The sequence below is a fragment of the Euphorbia lathyris genome, chromosome 8 (assembly GCF_963576675.1).
Source record: "Euphorbia lathyris chromosome 8, ddEupLath1.1, whole genome shotgun sequence".
Lineage (NCBI taxonomy): Eukaryota > Viridiplantae > Streptophyta > Magnoliopsida > Malpighiales > Euphorbiaceae > Euphorbia > Euphorbia lathyris.
In genome coordinates, this window is record NC_088917.1 from 68,893,181 (window position 1) to 68,914,049 (window position 20,869).

General features: G+C 37.1%; 2 protein-coding genes across 7 annotated transcripts; both read left to right on the plus strand.

Annotated features, from left to right (window-relative positions):
• Window positions 1-9,561: 9,561 nt before the first annotated feature.
• LOC136203486 (pentatricopeptide repeat-containing protein At5g66520-like) lies at window positions 9,562-17,565 on the plus strand. Of its 6 annotated transcripts, none has more exons than XM_065994647.1 (3): window positions 9,562-11,232; window positions 12,100-13,412; window positions 14,678-17,565. In XM_065994647.1, the coding sequence occupies exon 1, from the start codon at window positions 9,612-9,614 to the stop codon at window positions 11,082-11,084; it is 1,473 nt and encodes a 490-aa protein (XP_065850719.1). In that variant the 5' UTR covers window positions 9,562-9,611; the 3' UTR covers window positions 11,085-11,232; window positions 12,100-13,412; window positions 14,678-17,565. The 6 variants fall into 6 exon arrangements, with proteins under 6 accessions (XP_065850719.1, XP_065850720.1, XP_065850718.1 ...); XM_065994648.1 differs by having other exon boundaries at window positions 12,100-12,682; XM_065994646.1 differs by having other exon boundaries at window positions 12,100-17,565.
• LOC136203489 (ribulose bisphosphate carboxylase small subunit, chloroplastic 3-like) lies at window positions 17,501-18,724 on the plus strand. The gene is made up of 3 exons (XM_065994653.1): window positions 17,501-17,651; window positions 17,747-17,878; window positions 18,359-18,724. Exons 1-3 carry the CDS (start codon window positions 17,502-17,504, stop codon window positions 18,584-18,586), a joined length of 510 nt encoding a protein of 169 aa, XP_065850725.1. The 5' UTR covers window position 17,501; the 3' UTR covers window positions 18,587-18,724.
• The last annotated feature ends 2,145 nt before the right edge of the window (window positions 18,725-20,869 follow it).

The following is a 20,869-nucleotide window of genomic DNA, read 5'->3' on the forward strand; positions in this document are numbered from 1 at the left end:
GAGTATGAAATTATCCCTCTGGATACCCGCTACCCGTCATATATCAAAATAAAGATTGTTATTTTATGAAAATTAACTATTTAGTTTCATTGTTTTTAATTTGCTTATAATTTGAATAATTTAGAATGTTTATTAAATTTGTGGATGGTTTATTAAGAGCATCTCCAAGAGACTCTTAGTGCACTCCCTAAAAATAATATAAATAATTGACTCTTAATGATTTAAGAGTTACTAAGACATATCATCTCCAACAATACTCTTTATATTCACTCCTTATTTATTATTTATTATTAAAATTATTAATTGTTATGATATTTACCAATAGTGAAAGAAGAGAGAATCTTCAATAATAAATTATTAATAAAAAATGAGTTAGGAGGCACTAAGAGGTGGAGAGATGCTCTCTATTAATAGAGAGGATGGAGATGCTCTTAGTGATTTGAGGAGCCACTAAGAGGCTGTTGGAGCTGATTTTTTATTCTCCCTCCTCAAATTTTAACTTAAGAGCCAACTTAGGAGGCTGTTGGAGATGCTCTAAAGTTATGTTTTGTTAATTTTGCAATTCATTTATTTTATGTGTTAATTATTAATGGGTAAGAGTATTCACGAATTAAATGAAAGGTGTATAAGATTCAAAGAGTATATTTGTTTGGATAATGGAATGGGACGGCTAAAGATACGAGATTGACATTATCCGTGAAAGGAAAATTGTGCGGATATGAGATTCGCTAACGAGAAAGATCATAATCAAAGGCGGATGACATTGAAGAAAGGAGTTCTTAGGTCCCAATATTTGTTACATCCTAATTCATGTTATATCCTAATTCATGCTGATTAAATGAAAAGAAGAATTGTTGTCAAAAAAAAAAATGAAAAGAAGAATTAGTTGACTTTACTTTTATACATTAGCAAAAATGCTATTATTATTTTACTTTTTTTTTTACTTTTCATTTAGATATATGGTATCAAAATACACTTTTCTAATACATTTTTTCAAAAATACTATTATAAATTCCTCATCTTCTTCTTCAACTCGCCTTCTTCCTAATCTAGTAGGATTTAAACTAAAAAAGAGCAAATAACACTCTAAGGGGGCGTTTGGTTCGGGGCCTTTAGAAATGAGAATGGGAATGAGAGAGTTTCATTCCCTTTATCCATTTTAGATTATAGGTTTACCCCACTTTAGATTAAGTCCATTACCCTAGGCCATGTAGGGAATTGGATTCCCTTTCCCACAGAAAACACACATTTTCTTGACAACAAAAAATACGTCTCCAATCCTTGAAATGCGATCCCTGAATGTGTTCTCCTGCAATATCCGACCGCCTCTTCTCCGTTCTACGGCCGCCTCTTCTCAATAACCATGTTTCAATATAAGAACAATGAAGAAAACAAAAACAGAAACTAAAAATAAGTAGAAGTAAATTTTGAATGTTTAGAGTAAATTTCTTCAACCTCATCTTCTTTTTCAACTCATTTTCTATGTAATTTTGAATGTTTAAAGTAAATTTAATGGTTCACAGATATATGATATACTTTCGTATTTTATGAAATGAAAACCCATTTAGAAATGAGATTTTATGATATGAGTTCGCATTTTATGAAATGCTCATTTCATAAAATGCGAACCAAAATGGTAATTTGCGAACAATAAAAAAATCCTTACTTTCTCTACCTCAAATCTATTATCTGAGTTATAGGTGACTAAAGTCGAAATTACTGTCCACCGGAATTAGCTTAACATATGGGTATACGAGTTGAAAGTTGGAGAAATTCTTGCAGAATTCAACGATTTGGGACGTTAGGGGATAGGAAGTTGAAGAGTCAAAGAATATTTTTGGTATAAGGGTTAGAAGTGTCTAATTTGGTAGCATATATTGAAATATGTCTAAAAATATAAATGGACTTCTCCTAAGGTCTAGTTTTATAAATTACCCTATATATATAATATAAGTAACATTATAAAAATTTGAGGATTCACGCGGATATTTTTTGGACATCCATCGGGATTTAGTCGGAGCCTGATTGGATACTCACGGTTCTCCATTCTCATCCTTGTTTCAATTTGGAAGCAAAATATCCCTGTTATCTGGCATCCATCTCCATCCTTAAATATTTCGATGATTCTCCACCTTATCGATTTGGATACTTACGAGTTCCGTATAACCTTCCCTATTACGATTCTAAAGTTACAAATAAAAATCAGCCTTAAAGTTGACGACATAGTTCAATTTAATTCAAATTAATCGAAATATAATTAATTTTAATACCTAAAATTAGGATTAATTTGTCAAAATTTATATACTTCAAATTCAATTTGTCCTAAATTGCTACCAAATTTAGCAACTATTTGATACTTTTTGTTTTGAAAGAACTATTTTGATACATAATTCAATATTGTTCATGTAAATATATATTCTTGTCCGAAGTGTTGGATAATCGGTAAGGTGAGAGAGAGAGAGAGAGTCGAACTAGAGAGAGAGAGAAATGATTTGAGTAATTCCCTTAATTAGGGTTTTGCCTTGATTGATTGTATATATATGACAGGTATAGATATCTAGTCTAATTAGGTTTCAGTGACCTAAGTAGACGTATATACTAAATACAACTCTAGTTGTTTATATCTAATTATCATAGAGACACTAAGAGTATTTATCTCTAACACTAATTAGACTTATAGAGCAAGTGCAACTCTAACTAGTGTGATGATAATTACAGTAGAGATAATAAGATTATTATCTCTAACACCCCCCTTCAAGCCGATGCCGCGGTGAAACCAACAGTCGTGAGCGCAGTCGAGTGAAGCTAAGACTGGGAATCGGCTTGGTCAGGATATCAGCCACTTGATCATCTGTCGGGATGAATCGAACATTGAGAAAACCTTTAGTGACTTGTTCACGAACAAAATGATAGTCGAGCTCAATGTGTTTTGTGCGAGCGTGAAACACGGGATTAGAGGTAAGATAGATGGCACCCACATTGTCACACCAGAGTTGCACCGATAGAGGTGTGTGGAAGCCCAAGTCAGTTAGTAAGGACCGAATCCATAGAAGTTCCGCCGTCGCATTTGCTACTGCTTTGTACTCACTTTCAGTGGATGATCGAGCTATTGCGGGTTGCTTGCGTGTTTGCCAAGAGACGATGCTCTTTCCAAGGTACACGCAGAATGCTCCTGTAGAGCGCCTATCATCAGGGCAGCCTCCCCAGTCACTGTCAGAATAGCAATGAACATGTCCAATGGGTTTGGAGGACATGAGAATGCCAAATTCTAATGTTCTTTGAAGATAACGCAACGCCCTTTTTACACTTTTCCAATGTTCATCTGTCAGGCAGTGTAGAAATTGACATAGTTTGTTAACCGAGAATGCTATGTCAGGTCGGGTGAGCAAAAGATACTGAAGAGCACCAACGATACTGCGGTATTCATCACCGGACGGAAGCTGAGTTCCGAGACTTTTGGAGAGTGTCGGGGTGGTAGCCATGGGCGTTTGAATGGGTTTAGCATCAGCCATGCTAACTCTATCATGGATATCAGCGGCGTACTTTGCTTGATATAGGTGAATGCCGTCATTAGAGTATTGAATTTCAATGCGTAAGAAATATTCCGCCCGACCAAGATTACGAATGGGAAATTCAGTCTCAATAGATGATATAATACTGACAATGTGTGCTGGTGAGTTTCCTGTGATGAGGATTTCATCCACATAACAAAGGATGAATGTCTGAATCAAACCATTTTTGTGAACAAATAGGGAGTTATCGGCCAACGGCATCTGAAAACCAAGCGAGACGAAAAAATTTCGTAGGCGAGTGAACCATTCACGGGGAGCCTGTTTCAGTCCATAAAGACTCTTTTGAAGCAGACATACATGGTCAGTAGGGCTGTAAATGAACAGAGCCGCTCATGAGTGGCTCGGTGATCGGCTCGATAAAAGCTCGGCTCGATTCATAAACGAGCCGCTCGTGAACACGATTTACTGGCTCGGTTCGTAAATGAGCCAAGCTTGAGCAGGCCAAAACTCGGCTCGAAAGCTCACGAGCAGGCTCGATTAGAACATTTATGAACAAATTTTAGTTTTATATAAAACTATATAGTTTTGTGTTAGTTCACAAATATCTAAACTTAATATTATTTCATTTTCTATTAGATGAGTTCGTTCACAAACATAATAAATGAGTAATAGATGAACTATTTGTAAGCATCTTGTTTATTTATTCACGAACTTTGCTTGTGAGCTTGTTTATGTACACAATTAAAGAGTTATTTGTGAGCAAACTTCACAAATATAATTAACAATTTACTCACAAACAATTCATGGTTAGATAATTTTCTTAATGAACCAAGTCCAAAAGAGGATTTTGGGCTCGAAAAAAGCTCGAAGCTCGGCTCAAGCTCGTTGAGCAAGCCAAAGTTCGGCTCGGGCTCGGCTCGTTAATTTTATAGCAAGCTCGGCTCGGGCTCGAGCTCGTTAATTTTATAGCAAGCCGAGCTTGAACATGTCAAAGCTCGGCTCGACTCGATTAAAGCCCTAGCTAATGGTTAGCATTGTCCGGATCCCGAAATCATTGAGGTTGTTCCATATAGATCGTTTCAGAGAGATTTCCGTGTAAAAATGCATTTGAAACATCGAGTTGATTGATGAACCACCTGTTTGCAGCAGCAATGGCCATAACGGTTCTAATCGTTGTAGCTTTCACAACCGGACTGAACGTCTCCTTGTAATTGATTCCCAATTTTTGAGTGAATCCACGTGCAACAAGTCGGGCTTTGTAATGATCTATCGACCCATCAGATTTTCGTTTTGTGTGAAATAACCAACGAGAGGTGATGACATGTCTCCCACTAGGTCGCGGAATAAGTTTCCAAGTTCCATTGTCAATTAAGGCTTTGATTTCATCCGACATAGCTTACCACCATTCGGGCAATTTGTGAGCTTTGCTAAAGCAGGATGGGTCAATTACCCCATTATTTGTGAGTGACCAATAGGGCCTCAAACTTGCCGTGAGAGTGCAGCGTCGAATGCCGTAGTTACATCATATGGCGTCTGTTTGTGTCGTGTTCAAGTGATGGAAGGGGTCTAACACCGAGACCTGCAGGTACAGGAGCAGTGATTGCTGTCGTTGGGCCATTTGAACTCTCCATTTGCGTGGATTCGAGCTCCCGCCCCGTCTGCATCTCGTCGTGCACCAGCCAAAGGGCATTAGTGCTTGATGTAGCAGGTAGTGATGAGGGTGGTCGAGTGGTAGATTGTGCACACACCCGAGTTCCGTGTTCCATCGCAATAGGAGATGGTTGCTGGAGCACACAAGTCGTGCGATCGCTATGGACGACCGGTGCAGGCAGTCTGCCTGGTAAGGTCGGCAGAGACGCAAAGTCCGCAGCGGCAGAAATTCCAGGCATGCGCGTGTGATTGTCGTGGTCGATAGGTGCAGGTCGTTTGCCTATTGAGGGTGACAACAACGGAGAACCCGTAGTGGCAGAAATTGTGAGGCTGCCCAGATGTATACCAGCAGCCGTACCAAGTTCGTTGCTAACAATTGGTGAATCACTGTTTACAGTAGTGGTTGTCGTAGGTGGTGCATATGATAGGGATGAAGAGAAAGGCAAAGGAGGAGTGAAGTTAGAAGGATTACCTCGATACGATCCAAGTAGAGACGGCAGCTCATGCATTGTCGGTTCCGACCCTGCGCTAGAGGAGATAGGTGCAGACGGTGTCAGTGTTTCCGGGAAGACTCATTCGTCATGTTTCACAAATTTGCATATGTATATCCTATTCGTTCAGAAATCTAGACACACATCTCTAGAATGATTTGAGGAGGGTCCTATATAGATACATAATTTGCTTCGAAAATCAAACTTGTTTTTATTATATGGCCGAAGTAAAGGATAGATCCCACTACCAAAGATACGAAGTGATGAATAGATGGGTCGTTCTCGATGAAACAAGAAATAAGGAGAACGATTTCAAAGTGTTTTAGTGGGAAGAATATTGATCATACGCAAACTGTGAATCATGGCATAATTCCAGAATTGCAAAGGTAAAGAGGCATTGGCAAGCATTGTTAAGCACGTATCTACCATATGTCTAATTTTTTGTTCAGCTATGCCATTTTGAGCATGAGTATGAGGGCATACAATTTTGTGTACAATTCCATTTGTTTGAAGAAAGGGTTGCAATTTTTGAAATTCACCCCCAAGATCAGAATAAAAGTTCTTAACCTTAGCATTAAATTGATTTCTAATCATGGCAAGAAAGTTCTGAAAAGTTAAAGCAACTTCACTCTTATTTTTCAAACAGAATACCCAACTAAAACGAGTAAATTCATCAATAATAATCAGAAAATAACGATGTCCATTAAAATAAAGCACATGAGTAGGACCCCAAACATCCAAATGTAAACTTTCAAACCTAGCACTACTAGAACGAATAATTGAAGGTAAAGGAGATTGAGTTAATTTTCCTAAAGGACAAAAGGAGCAACCACTAACTGATGCTGATGATGAGAGATTGTTATCTTTCAAGATTCTGCTGACTGTCTGATTCTGACAATGCCCTAGACGTGCATGCCACCGTTCAAAAGACACCTTCTCTCCTACTAGCACCTCTTTCAAGTTGGGTGGAAGCACATAGAGCCCATCCTTACTCGGACCGCGTAACAGGATTTCCCCAGAAGTTTGATCCTTCACAAGAAAATGGTTAGGACAAAACTCAAAGAAACATGCATTATCACGAGTAAATTTTTGAATAGAAAGCAAAGATTTTGTAAGTTTAGGAACCAACAATACATCAGAAATTTTGAGATTATTGACATAAGTTTGTCCAAGATGAGAGATTTTCAAACCTTGCCCACTGCCAAAGTGAACTGTGTCGTTTCCAGGATAGGGATGCATATGCTGCAGTTGACTAGGATTAGCCATCATGTGATTTGTGGCTCCCGTGTCTGGATACCATGGTTGGGGCAGACCACTGAAGGGATCCGTTGGGTTGTGCCATGAGACATGTGCTTCGGCACCAGATCTAGTGTGCTGAGTTGCAAATCCCTTAGGTCTTTTGCATTTATCCGCCCCGTGATCAAGGTCACCACAATTAAAACACTTCCCACCTCTCTGTTTTTTGTTCTTTGATCTTGCAACAGATTGAGTGGAGGTGGTGGAAACATTGGCTTCATGTGAATTCAGGTGAGGCGCAAGAAGCATAAATGTGGGTTTTTTTTGTGGACTGGACCATCCCTTCAACAGTTTTCAATTTGCTCAACAGTTCATAATAATCAATATGGATGCCTCTTTGTGTCACAAGATTCTGTATGCTAGACTTGAAAACTTCATTAACATTCTTATATAAAAGTGCAGGCAAGAGGTGCATAGGATATGGATTGCTAGACGCAGCCAAATCATCTAGAATAGTTTTAAGCTTTTGCATATATTCACTAATAGACAAGTCGTTTTGTTCAAACTCATGTAATTCAATCCTCAGTTGAAATTGTTTGCTATCAGTGATTACACCATATGCTGTCTCAAGTGCTACCCATATATCATGTGAATGATGAAAACAGGTTATGATAGAATATACTTCTTCAGTAATGGAGTGTAACAATAGTGACATAACAACATTTTCTAAATCATCCCATGCAGTATAATCAGGGTTGAGGAACAAATTGTCATTGTTTGTTAAGAACCCTTCCCGAGAAAGAAATTTTGGTGGAGGTGGGATATTACTTACGATGTGATCAAAGTAGTGATGAAACTTGAGGGTAGACACAACGGCCATCCTCCATGCTTTGTAGTTATGCGGGGTAAGTTTGATGTGAGTTTAGGTATGTGCTGGAGGGGTTCGAGATTGGGTGACAGAATTTGTGTTAGGGTTTGAGTAGGTGGAGTAGTTAGGAGGAGCCGTATGATTACGGAACACATTGGGTATATGATCATGGGTTGGGTTTGCAAGAAAAGAATCAGAGGTATGATTGGTGAATGTGGACGGCAATTGTGAACTGTGATACGATGGGGGAGGTCCAAAGCCAGGTCGAACGGGTGGTTGAGAAAAATTACCTGGAGGATGAAACAGTGGTGGATGTTGTTGCGATTCAGAAGCCTGTGGTGGATTCTGCTGTTGAGAGCGAGGGAATATCCCTCCGTCGTATTAGTCGAACAGGTAAGTCGACGTTACCGATGACGGAGCCGCTGTCGTGAATGGCGATTCAAACCGCCACCCAGACGAGGGTTGCAGGGACGACGCAAACGCCGTATTCACCGTGAATTCTGATGCAAAGCTGGCGTGCGGTGTCACGGAGCGATCAAGTGCAGCCGATGGTGACAGAGTGATGAAGTTGCTGGCACCAGCAGCCGCCGGACTAATAAAACCGGCAGAATTTGCCGCCGCGGAAGGAGTCCGCAAGGTTGACGGAGGTGTGGATTCTGTTGTAAATATTGCGGTATTTTGCTGTTCGAGTGAAACAGTTGGTGTTCTATGAAGGGAATCAGGAGAAACAGATGCGGAAGCTGAGCCAGACGGATTGGAACCGTTTCCTGCCCGTGATACCATGTTGGATAATCGGTAAGGTGAGAGAGAGAGAGAGAAAGAGATGATTTGAGTAATTCCCTTAATTAGGGTTTTGTCTTGATTAATTGTATATATATGACAGGTATAGATATCTAGTCTAATTAGGTTTCAGTGACCTAAACAGACGTATATACTAAATACAACTCTAGTTGTTTATATCTAATTATCATAGAGACACTAAGAGTATTTAGGCAAAAAGCATCCTGAGGCCCCTGATCTTTCATTGTTTGGTGCATTAAGCCCTCGATTTTTTATTTAGACACATTGAGCCCCTGATCTTTCACCATTTGGTGCATTAAGCCCTCGATCTTTCATTTAGATACATTGAGCCCTTGATCTTTCATATATGGGTGTATTAGGCCCTTCCGTAAATCAATTAATATATAGGTTTATTAAGGGCATGTTTGGTGTGACAACAAATGATGTTCTAAAAATAACAAATTCTAAAATAAAAAATATATTATACAAATTAATAAAAATAATTTAAATAAAAAATAAAAAATTTATTAAACACAATAAAACCTTGTTTTTCGATAATTATGTTCTAAAAATAAAAATAATGTTAAAATTGAAGCACATTTTGTGGAAATAAGAGAGTAATTTTATCAATAACAAGTAACTACAAACAAATGTTCATGAAAAGAGTTTTTCGTGAAAAGCTTCAAAATGTTGTAGTGTCTAGAGAAAATGCGAAACGCTGCAGTTATATAAATCTAACCAAACATGCCCTTAATAAACCTATATATTAATTGATTTAAGGAAGGGCCTAATACACCCATATATGAAAGATCAAGGGTTCAATGTGTCTAAATGAAAGATCGAGGGCTTAATGCACCAAATGGTGAAAGATCAGGGGCTCAATGTGTCTAAATAAAAAATCGAGGGCTTAATACACCAAACAATGAAAGATCAGGGGCCTCAGGATGCTTTTTGTCGAGTATTTATTTTATTAATTAGATTTATAGAGTAAGTGCAACTCTAATTAGTGTGATGATAATTACAGTAGAGATATTATTATCTCTAACACGAAGGACATGTGACTGCTTCTTGGCTATGACTGGAATCGTCTCATCAATTTCAAATCCTCCACTTCTTGTTCTTCTGCAGAAATGCAAAACAATGGCCGAGCTAAAGCAAATTCACGCCCACACAATCATCAATGGCTTATCCCGTTTCTCCTTTATAACTAGCAAAATTGTAGCTTTTTGTGCACTATCACAACATGGAGACATAAATTATGGGCAAATCGTTTTCGATAAAATTCTAGCACCGAATGTGTATGATTTCAATTGCTTGATGTTGGGTTTCTCTCAAAATTCACAATCTGCAAAGGGATTTTCATTATTTTCGCGTATGCTTGGGTTAGGGATCGAACCAAATTCCCACTGTTTTACTAGTTTGATCAAGTGTTGCTCTTGTTTGTCCTTACTTGATCAAGTTCATGTTCTAGTATTAAAATTTGGGGGAAACTCCGATGTTTATATCACCAGTTCTTTCATTAATGCGTACTCAAAGTTTGGGGCAATGGAACTTGCTCGTCGAGTTTTTGATGAAAGTTCTAATTCAAATGTGGTTTGTTGGACTAGTCTTATTAATGGGTACTGCTATAATGGATTAATGAATGAAGCACGCAAGTTGTTCGATGAAATGCCAGAAAGAAATTCAGTTTCTTATAGTGCAATTGTTTCTGGGTATGTTCGGAATGGGTTTTTCAATGAGGCGATTGAGTTGTTTCAAGAATTGAAGAATTGTAATGATGTGAGTTTCAATGGGTCTCTTTTGGTTACTGTTCTTAATGCTTGTGCAGCCATAGGTGCATTTGAAGATGGGAAATGGATTAATTCATATTTAGACAGAAACAGTTTTGATTATGACCTTGAGATTGGCACTGCCCTGATAGATTTATACGCCAAATGTGGATACATAAACGATGCGGTTGAGATATTTAACAAGTTGCAATATAAAGATGTTACAACTTGGAGTGCTATGATCTTGGGTTTGGCTATCAATGGAGAGAATCAAAGAGCAATCCATCTTTTCTCAGAGATGGAGAAGAGAGGACCGAAACCGAATTCAGTAACTTTCATAGGACTGCTTACTGCTTGTAACCACAAAACTCTAATAAGTGAAGCTTGGAGATTCTTTGGACGTATGGCTAAAGTGTATGGCTATGAACCAGCAATTGAGCATTATGGGTGTATGGTTGATCTTTTGGCTCGAGCTGGGCGGATTAGAGATGCAGAAGTATTGATAAATTGTATGGCAATGAAGCCAGATGGGGTTATTTGGAGTTCATTGCTTAATGGGTGTATGATCTATGGCTATGTTGAAATGGGAGAAAAGGTAGGGAAGCTTCTTATCCAATTAGATCCTAAACAGAGTGGGAGATATGTCCTTCTGGCAAACATGTATGCCACTAAGGGAAGCTGGGAGGAGGTGATTAGGTTAAGGAAAATGATGAAAGAGAAGGGAGTAGTTACTGATTCTGCCTGGAGTTTCATTGAGATTGATGGCATTGTTCATTAGTTTATTGTTGATGATAAGGCTCATTCTAATTATAGAGGCATTTATAATTTTTTGAATCAACTCAATGAGCAAGTTGATTGTGATTATGCTCCAGATGATCCATCCTTATGCTATAGATAATGATGTTGGATTGGAAGATACATTTGAGGTATTTTCATTGTCTTTATTGTTTTCTTTACCTCTTGCAAGTTAAGGTTCTGGGTCAAGAACATCCTTGTTGAAAGATGATGTTGCACTTTATCAATATTTATTTTGATGAATTTGTATGCATAGGTAGCATTATTCGATATATATTTTTACAATTATTTGCTTTTTTCTCACAAAAAGGAAACTTTATCTGATATATATGCTGGATTTCTAGAAAGATTGAATTTTTAATGGAGGCACTTGCCTCCACTGATTTTTAAAGAAAATTTTGGACCCCCAGCACTGCTGTCGCCATTGTTTGCGGCAGAAACAAAGTTTGGAGCCGTTCATCGTTTCTGGATGCGACTCAGAGTCTCAGACTCACCACTTAGGTTAGTGATTACTGATTAATGCTCTGTTGATTTGCAGCATTGGACTGAGGCCATTTTACTTCATGGTTTTGGATACTACTTCCTTGTTTTATGCCATTAAAGTGTTGTGTTAGTGTATTTCTCTTTCACTTCAGTTTCTCTGAGTTGATTTCATTCCTTGTTGGTTCTTTGAACTATGTAGGATACAATCATACCTTTAATGCAATCTTCTGTTACTATGAAGGATACCATTTATTATTTTACATATACATATAACCGCTAGTTGAAAATCCTGTATCCATCCGTGGCGAAACCCATTTAGTTGGGATTTAAGGCTTTGTTGTTGTGGTTGTTGTTTCTTTGTCTTTGTTTTCAAATCATTTACATACCTTCTATGCGTTTTTATGTCATCAGTGAATTCTATAAGTGGTAGATGTTGAGTGCACTTGATCCATCGAAATGCAGTCAGCTAAGCATAGATGAAAAGAGATTTGTTTACCAAGTTTCAAAGTGTGCAGGTGCCTCTAAAATGTTACAGTCATGGAGCCGTTGGAAATGTTGTAGATCCTCTGTGTAGAAATGGGAAAAGAAAGGAAATATACTGGCTTAACAAAGTTGAAAACAATAGAGCACCTGCTGAAACTAGCTTCCGAAAAGAAAACGGGGGAGTCTGAGATTGCAACAGATACCGAGATTGAATCATCTCCTTCCTGTGCCTTTCCGGAGATGTTTCAGAAGGCAGAGGAAACTGATAATCCAGACGCACATAACTGTTTCAGTGAAGTATAGTGCAAAAAATAATGGAGGCAATGATTTAGGCAATAACATATGCTGTAAAAACTCAGCTTGCAGAGCTACATTAAAACAAGATGACACATTTTGCAAGAGGTGTTCATGTTGCATCTGTTGTAAGTATGAAGACAACAAGGATCCCTGTGTATGGTTAACTTGCGACTGAAAGCCTCGATTTGAGGGTGTTGCTTGCGGCATGTCCATATTGACTTCGATAGAAATCAAAACAACAGATTGAATAAAATGAAGAAATGGTATTGAATTAGTAGTTTCTCTCTAATACAAACTCCAATTGACAGAAGAACAAAGGTAAAGAAAGATAAACTGAGCTGAGATGAACTCAACCCCCACAGGAATATTGAATTTCCCTCCCTACTCGCAGACTAGTGTTGAAAAATTAACTATTAATTTAAAATAAATAAATAAAGAGATAAAGAAAAAGGGTCAAACAAGTTGTGCCATAATTTATAGGCACAAATCATGGCACATATGAAACCTTGACTTTCTCAACTAATTAGTTGAAAAAGTCTTCAAGAATATGGCTATATAAAGTCATGGATTTAGGGTGCCAATGAAATACGGAGCTGAGTGATAGTAATCTAATTTTGCAAAATGTGAGTCAAGGTTTTGCATTGTGAGTTTGAGAGAGTTGAGTGTTTTGAGGGTAGTCCAATTATTTGGGGAGAGACAAAAGATAGTAAGTTAATTATTTTGGGGTATTTTTGGAAACACCGTAGTGATACTATTTTTTGTTTTATCACATTGTAACTCTAGAAAGTTTCTAGATAACCTAATTCTCTAAAGAGCCAAACATGCATAATTTCAATACACCATCCTTCTCACCCTACACCTATATATGCTAACTAAAGCCCTCTCTCTCCTATAATTAACTCTCATTAGGCCCTAAATCACGTGTTCCTTAATTTCTGTATTACCCTTTACTTCAATTAGCATATTCTCTTTCAGATTGTGCTTTGAAACATGAAAATTATGGCATTGAGAAAGATGGATATGATGATAGTTTCATTGATTTACTTAGGTAAGTATTCATCATGCTATTTCTATTATTGCTCTCTTTAGGGTTTTTTTTTTTTGTATGAAATAATTAGGACAAAAGTAGGGGTCACATCTATTGAGAATAAAATGAGAGAAAACCGACTAAGGTGGTTTGGCCATGTGAGACGTAGAGCGCTTGATGCGCCGGTTAGGAGAACCGAAGAGTGGCAAAGGGATGTAGTGGTGAGGGGTAGGGGAAGACCTAAGCAAACTTGGAGGGTGATCGAGAGTGATATGAGTTTACTGGGAATTGAGGAAAATATGGTAGTGGATAGGACGGATTGGAGGGAGCGAATCTGTGTCGCTGACACGACTTGACTTTCACGGTTTTATATGATGGTTCATGTTAGCCGACCCCGAATCATTTCGGGACTAAGGCTTTGTTGTTGTTGTTGTTGTATGTGGGCTATTGTTTAATTTGGTTAAAGTTCTCTGCATTTAGTGTCTTTTATACTGTTAACATGGCAGGAAAGTTTTTTGGAAACCGTTGTTGTTTGGATGTCTAAATTAGGAAGTTTGGTTGTATGCTTTCTGTACCTTATAGACTCAGGCGTAGTTCTGCAGCTGTGAGGCTGAAACTGAGAAATTCTCTTTGGTTAAGTTTTGCTTTTAATTTTTTTTATGGACTGTCATATTTGAACCCTTTTGGCTGCTGGAATTATATGTTTGGTGTTTCAGTTCCTTGTGGATAATATATTGCTTACAATGTCTAGAGAGACTGGGTAACTATGGATCTCTTAATTGTACATTATACTTTTGCTTATGGCATTTGATTCTTGTATTTTGCTTCATTGGCTAGATTGGGGCTTTGATTTCGAGCAAACTTTTTAATGTCGATGGCATTGGTTTGGAGGACTATGAGAAGGGATTTAGTTTTGAGATCACCAATACTTACTGTGGTTAATGTGTTCTTATAGCCTTGGCACAACGGTAAACGTTGTTGTCATCACAGGTTCGAGTCTTAGGAGCGGCCTCTTGCCAAAAAAATTGACAGGGAAAGGCTTGCCCCCAATACACCCTTATGGTGGGACTCCTACCCGGACCCTTGCTTAACGGGGACGTGTAGTGCATCGGCCCAGTCAGCAAAATTTATGGAGAAGTTGTAACATTATGTTGAACAGTTTTTAGGCTGCATTGTCTGTTATCTTTAAGCTATACATTTTTGGCATGATTGCATCTTGACGTTTGGATTTTTAACAGAATTACTCTTCTAGCATCTGAACTGGTCCTTTTTGCAATCAAGTGTAGGATATCTTTTTCTAATCAAATGCATTTGGACTAATCTGCATGTTGGGTACCCTAATAAACTGCATCCTTATGATGAGGACATCTCCAGTCGTACGGTTCGGCCAAGATATGGAGGAGCCCGGACCAATGAGAATCAAAGCCCGCAAGGTGAATCTAGCTGATTGAATAAGAGCATGGACAATCGAACCAATCAACGAAAAGGATTCCATCACTTCCAGTGCAAGTTGTCCAGGTTAATTGTAACTTCCTCTATGTAAATAGGTTATTTTGGTCTTTTGTTATTGTTCCTTTTTTTCCAGGGTTACGTACCCTATAAATAGAAATACTTTCTTTGCAAGCAGAAGACAATTTTTTGTCAATCTTCAATATCAAGAAATAGAATTTTCTTCTTCAAATTTCGGACCTTTATTGGTTTTCAGGTTAAAACCTTCATAGTTCTTTTTTTAATTTACTCTAAGTTTGTATCAAGTTGGTATGGAACATCATTCATGATTGAGCAATGTGGTCGAAAGGTATGATGAGGAAGGAGTGTACTGTGATCCTCTTAATGGTGATGAATATCAATCTGGCGATGAACATACAACTTTTCTGATAAGGAAATTGTGTGTACCGAACAAGATTGAGCAAGGACAACGACACTAGTTGTTCCAGATTCGATGCCTGGTTCAAGGCGGAAAGTGTAGTGTAATTATAGACAGTGGAATCCAGGTGAACATAATCAGTGAAGCTTCTTTTAGAGGTTTGGTTTAACAACAGAAACTCATCCGGACTTTTATAGTATCAATTAGATGAAGAGCGTTAGGGAGCTTCGAGTTACTCAATGGTGTAGGGTTTTAATTGCTGGAGAATATGTGGATGAAGGATATTCTGATGTAGTAGAAATTGATGTCTGACATTTGCTACTAGGGAGACTATGTCAATTTGACCTGATGCTTTACATTTAGGCAAGAAAAACATTTATAAGTTTGTGAAGGATAGGGTTAAGTACATTTTGACTTCAATGAGCGATAAATTGAGTGAGAAGAAACGAGACACCATAGTTATATGATCAAACCACAAGTCTGTCAAATATTAGTATAAGATCTATGATTGGACCTTAAATATTAGCTTGAGCTTTTAGTTCAATTGGTTCCATGACATGGTATAAGAGCTTTTTAGATAGACCAAATAGTCGAGGGAAAACATGAGTCCACGCGCGGTTCCGATTTTACTTATGACGGGAAGGATGGTTCATGATGGATGTGTATTGATAGCAGATCAATTAACGAGATCACCATCTCGTATTATTTCCTTATTCCTTGCTTAGATGATAATGTTAGATCAATTTAGTAGTTCCAACTTATTCTTCAAGATTGATCTCAAGAGTGGTTACCATTAGATCTTAATCAAAGCAGGGGATGAGTGGAAAATTGTTTTCAAGACACGGGAAGGCTTATATTAGTGGCTAGTGATGTCGTTTGGCATGACAAATGCTCCAAACACTTCATATGGTTGATGAACCAACGGCCACATCTAGTCATTGGTAAGTTTGTTATTGTGTATTTTTATGACGTACTGGTGCATAGTAGAACTTTATACGAGTAGTTTTTGAATTGTTGCGGGAGCACAAATGTTATGCCAATACTAAAAAGTGTGATTTTGATAAAACGTTAGGTGTTCTTGGGATATGTGGTTAGTGGGGATGGTATCCAAGTTGACAAGGAAAAATTTCAAGTAATATAGGATTGGACAACATCGAAGAATGTTGGGGATTATAGGCTGCCTACTTTCTATGGACGATTCACTTGTTTTTATCAGCCCTAGTACTAAAAACATGTGGCTTCTTTGTTTGTATACCCTAAAATTCATAATCAAGAAGTCTGCCATAACCTACAAAACCTTGGAACTTATAACATGTATCTCAAAACTTTTCTCCTTCAAAGATTTAACCAAAATGCTCCGGAACTTCGCCCAAAATTAAATACGCTATCAAGAATAAAGACAATGTCTCTTTGGTTCAAATTCCTCGTAAAAGCAATACCTTTAGACCAGCAGTTTTCAACATCCTTATCGATCAACTGAAACCATAAAAGTCTCCACATACAACTGGTGGGCGGACATCTTACAACATGGTATTAGTTAGACCACCTCTGTGAACCAATAGGGAGAGTTCTCGGCTTTTCATCCTCACCTTTCTTTAAAGGTGTGTTGAACACAAGCATGGTAGGAGATAATACTCGCCAGTCTCGTATCTCTATACACGTCATACAGAGCCACTAGGTCAATTGGACTCACTCTCCAACCCCTATAAATATAAGAAATCTCCACAGATTTAAAGTACACATATGCATACACAACCTCTCTAAATGTCTTTATTTGCTTCTCTTTGCCTTCTAAACTTATATCTAACTTACTAATCAATCATACATTTATTGATTAATACCAATTACCTCTCATATAGTAGCATGTGTTTATATTTTAATTGATCAGACATGTTATTCGATGAGTATAGTAAAAATTCTCGTGATAACATTATTTAGTGGGTCCACAACTTTTGTACAAGTGCCACGTGTGTGACATGAGCAAATAAAGGAAGTGAATAAGCAAAGATGATGATACCAAAGTTAAATGGCTTAATAAAACTCTCCACACCATCTCGTGCCCATCGTTCTTGAAGTATAACAAACCCACGTATCATCCCACAGATTCCCGAGATCAATTACAGCTTCTTTTGTCATTTTCTTCAACCGTTTCTATCATCTTTCAAATTAAGTTCTTACTCTTCTTCTACCTTTCCTGCTCGATCTCACTTCAATTCATCACTCTTTTTTCTCAAAGATCCAACATGTCTTCTTCTACTGTTGCCGGAATCTTTACAGCTCCGGTTGCTGGGTCTGGTTACTCTAACTCTACAAAACAGCTGTTTCCTGCTAAAGATTCTGTTGCATGGACCAGAAAAACAGTCTCAAATGGCTCCAGGACTTACTGTATGAAGGTAATAATTGATTTTATCAGAAAACATGTGAATGTGTTTTAGTTACTACTATCTGTAATAGGTAATTAATGAAGTTGTTGTGTTGATGGAAATAGACATGGAATCCAATAGATAACAAGAAGTTTGAGACACTTTCATACCTTCCTCCTCTTACTGATGACTCTATTGCTAAGGAGGTTGACTACATGATCAAAAAGGGTTGGATCCCTTGCCTTGAGTTTGATCAGGTAACCTTTTTTTAACTTCTTTTTTCAGCTCCTTAAATTTACTTTCTCCTGACCTTAGTGATCTGTTTGTCCTGTAAAAATGTCTCCTATGACATGCTTCAACTTCAACTTGTTAAAGTGACACACTTCAATTTGGTTAAAGTGACACACTTTTCAACTTGGTCAAATCTCGTATTACTTGTCAGATAACATTCTTAAAGTTCAGAGTGCATTCACCCAAATAATGTTTATAAGTAGTTAGGGTGGATATGGACAGGGGGCAGGGTCCAAGACCCCCGGCCACCGGTTCTACCTTGAGTACGGATTGATTTGTCCTTTGTAGCCCTCCTAATATTAGTATATATAGACTCTATATAGTATCGTTTCAATGTTTAAAGGTAGATGAGATGGTTAAAAATTGATGCTTCTATTTAAAAAGTCTTATTTTAAAATCCTGACTCCACCACTGGTCATGGACTTTGTTTGTTGAATGGGATGCAGATGGGATATGTGCGTAGAGAGAACAGCAGGATGCCAGGATACTACGATGGGAGATATTGGACATTGTGGAAACTGCCGATGTTTGGGTGCAACGATTCATCACAAGTGCTTAATGAAATGAATGAATGCAAAAAAGCATACCCAAATGCTTATATTCGCTGTTTGGCATTCGATAATCAACGCCAGGCTCAGTGTATGTCCTTTGTCATCCAGAAACCAACCCACTAAAAATAATCACTCAACCCATTTGGGGTTTTCTTGTTTCTTGTTTTCTTTCCTACTCTTGTGTTGTGTTGTATAAAATAAGATCTGGTTTTTACCTGTCACCATATGTTTTAAATTATTAAATAAGTTTCTCTTTTTGTTTATGTTTTTTTAATAGAATTACTGTAATGTGACTAGTACCTGGTTTTGGGCAAACTATGGGCAATGCCCACTGTTTGTGATATTTAAAAGCCAAATTACATTTCTGTTTTTCTTTACTCCTATTAAAATGAGTCCGAGGTTAAGGAACAGTAAACTTTTGATGCTCCATGCAACAACTTTTTAATAGAACACTTAATAAATCAGTTGTCCTGAACTTGTTTAAATAACTTGATTAGCGCTCTAATTACATGTATATTATTAGTCATCTAAACTTGTTCAAAGTGTCATGATTAAGTACTCAAATCTATAAAAACGTCATAACAAAACAGAAAGTTAATTTATTTTAAAGACTTAGAATAACGAATTAGGTTTTTATTTTTTAAGTTTAGATTTTTTTTATTTTACAGATTTAGACAAATTGAATTGTATATCATTTTAAACAAGTTCAGATGGCAAATAAAACACTATAAGCAAGTTTGGGGGATCAATTGATCAGTGGCCAATAGGTTATATTGAGCAAGCTAAGAAGACTAACGATTACACTCAAGTTTTTTTTTAACAAGTTCAATGGCTTTTGATGTATTAAGCTTCAATAAAAAAAAATATTATAAAAAACGTGATTTGATAGTGGGTCCTATTGTAATTGTAGAGTGAGTATAATAAAATTGAGTTTGTTGAATGTATTTTGGGATGATGATGTTTTAAGTGATTTTGGTATAAGATCAATAACATATTTATTCTACTGAGTAAATTACATACGTGATGTACAACATTTATACCATATTACATTTTAATGTCTAACCTTCACTTTTGCATACTAAAAATGTACGATTTATAGATAATCTCCCACCATATTGTGCACCAAGTAAAAATGATCGGTCAACTCTGATAAACATGCCACATCACTAATTTTTAACTTATCTTTTGAAAAAAGTGAGACCTATATATCTCTACGATTAATTTCTCTTTCCTCAATTTTTGTTTCCCAGTCTCTCTTTAACTCTCTATTCTCTCTCTCTAACAATTATTTCCAAAAGGGCATTCCAAATTCATCATCATTATGATATAGAAAGCTCAATTCACTCCCAATTGTAGGATCTTCATGATAGGGATTAGCAATACCAAGAGGGAGCATTAAAAAAGCACCCCCACCCGTAACAGTTTAATTATTTTTGTAAGCAGTAGCGAATGTCAACAAAATATCATTATCCTCATCTGAATCACTAAGAACAACACCCGACTGCTGTAGAAAAGTTTCATTGATTATATAATACCAATCGGAGATGCAGATGTTATTGTTCTTAGTGATTCAGATGATAAGAATAATATATTGTTGACATCTGTTGCTGCTTATAAAAATAAGCATAACTACTTTTTCAAAGGCCCCTCCTGATATTACTAATCCCTGTTCTGAAGATCCTACCATTACCAGTGGATTGGGCTTCTAAATCCTGATGATGATGAATTTGGAATGCCCCTTAGGAAATAATTGTTAAAGAGAGAAAGAAGAAAAGAGAATTAGGGAGAGAGTAAGGGAGAATTAGAGAAATAGGAGATGTTGTAAACAAAAAATGGAATGAAAAATTAATTATGAAAATATAAAATTGAAGATGATGGATCCCATTTCTTCAAAGAGATGAGTTAAAAATTGATAATGTGATAGGTTTATCAAGATTGACCGGCCATCCACCATTTTTACATGGTGTACACCATAATAAGAGATCACTTATAAAATCGTACATTTGTACACCAAAATCTAAAATGGTATACACCACATATATAATTTACCTTTTTTCCACTTGTATAATTCTTTATGACAATGTATGTGATTATTAGTGAATCCTATATTTATATTATCACTCTTGATACATTAAGAGCCCTAAAATACACAAAGCTTCTCTTGACCTGCCACATGAAATGAAATTAGTGGGTCAATCCTATCACTTTAAACAAGAAATACTCAAAAATTTAAGAGGTCAGTCAGTTTTTAAAACAAGCTCAGGAAGCTCCTCATATATTAAGCCTATTATCCACTATAGTAGAGCATTGAGATGTTATTAAATTGCAAATTTAAGCAATCACCTGCCTGAAAAATAATAATAAATCTATGACTCCCTGTGCTGAGGCAATTTGACCAAAAAACAA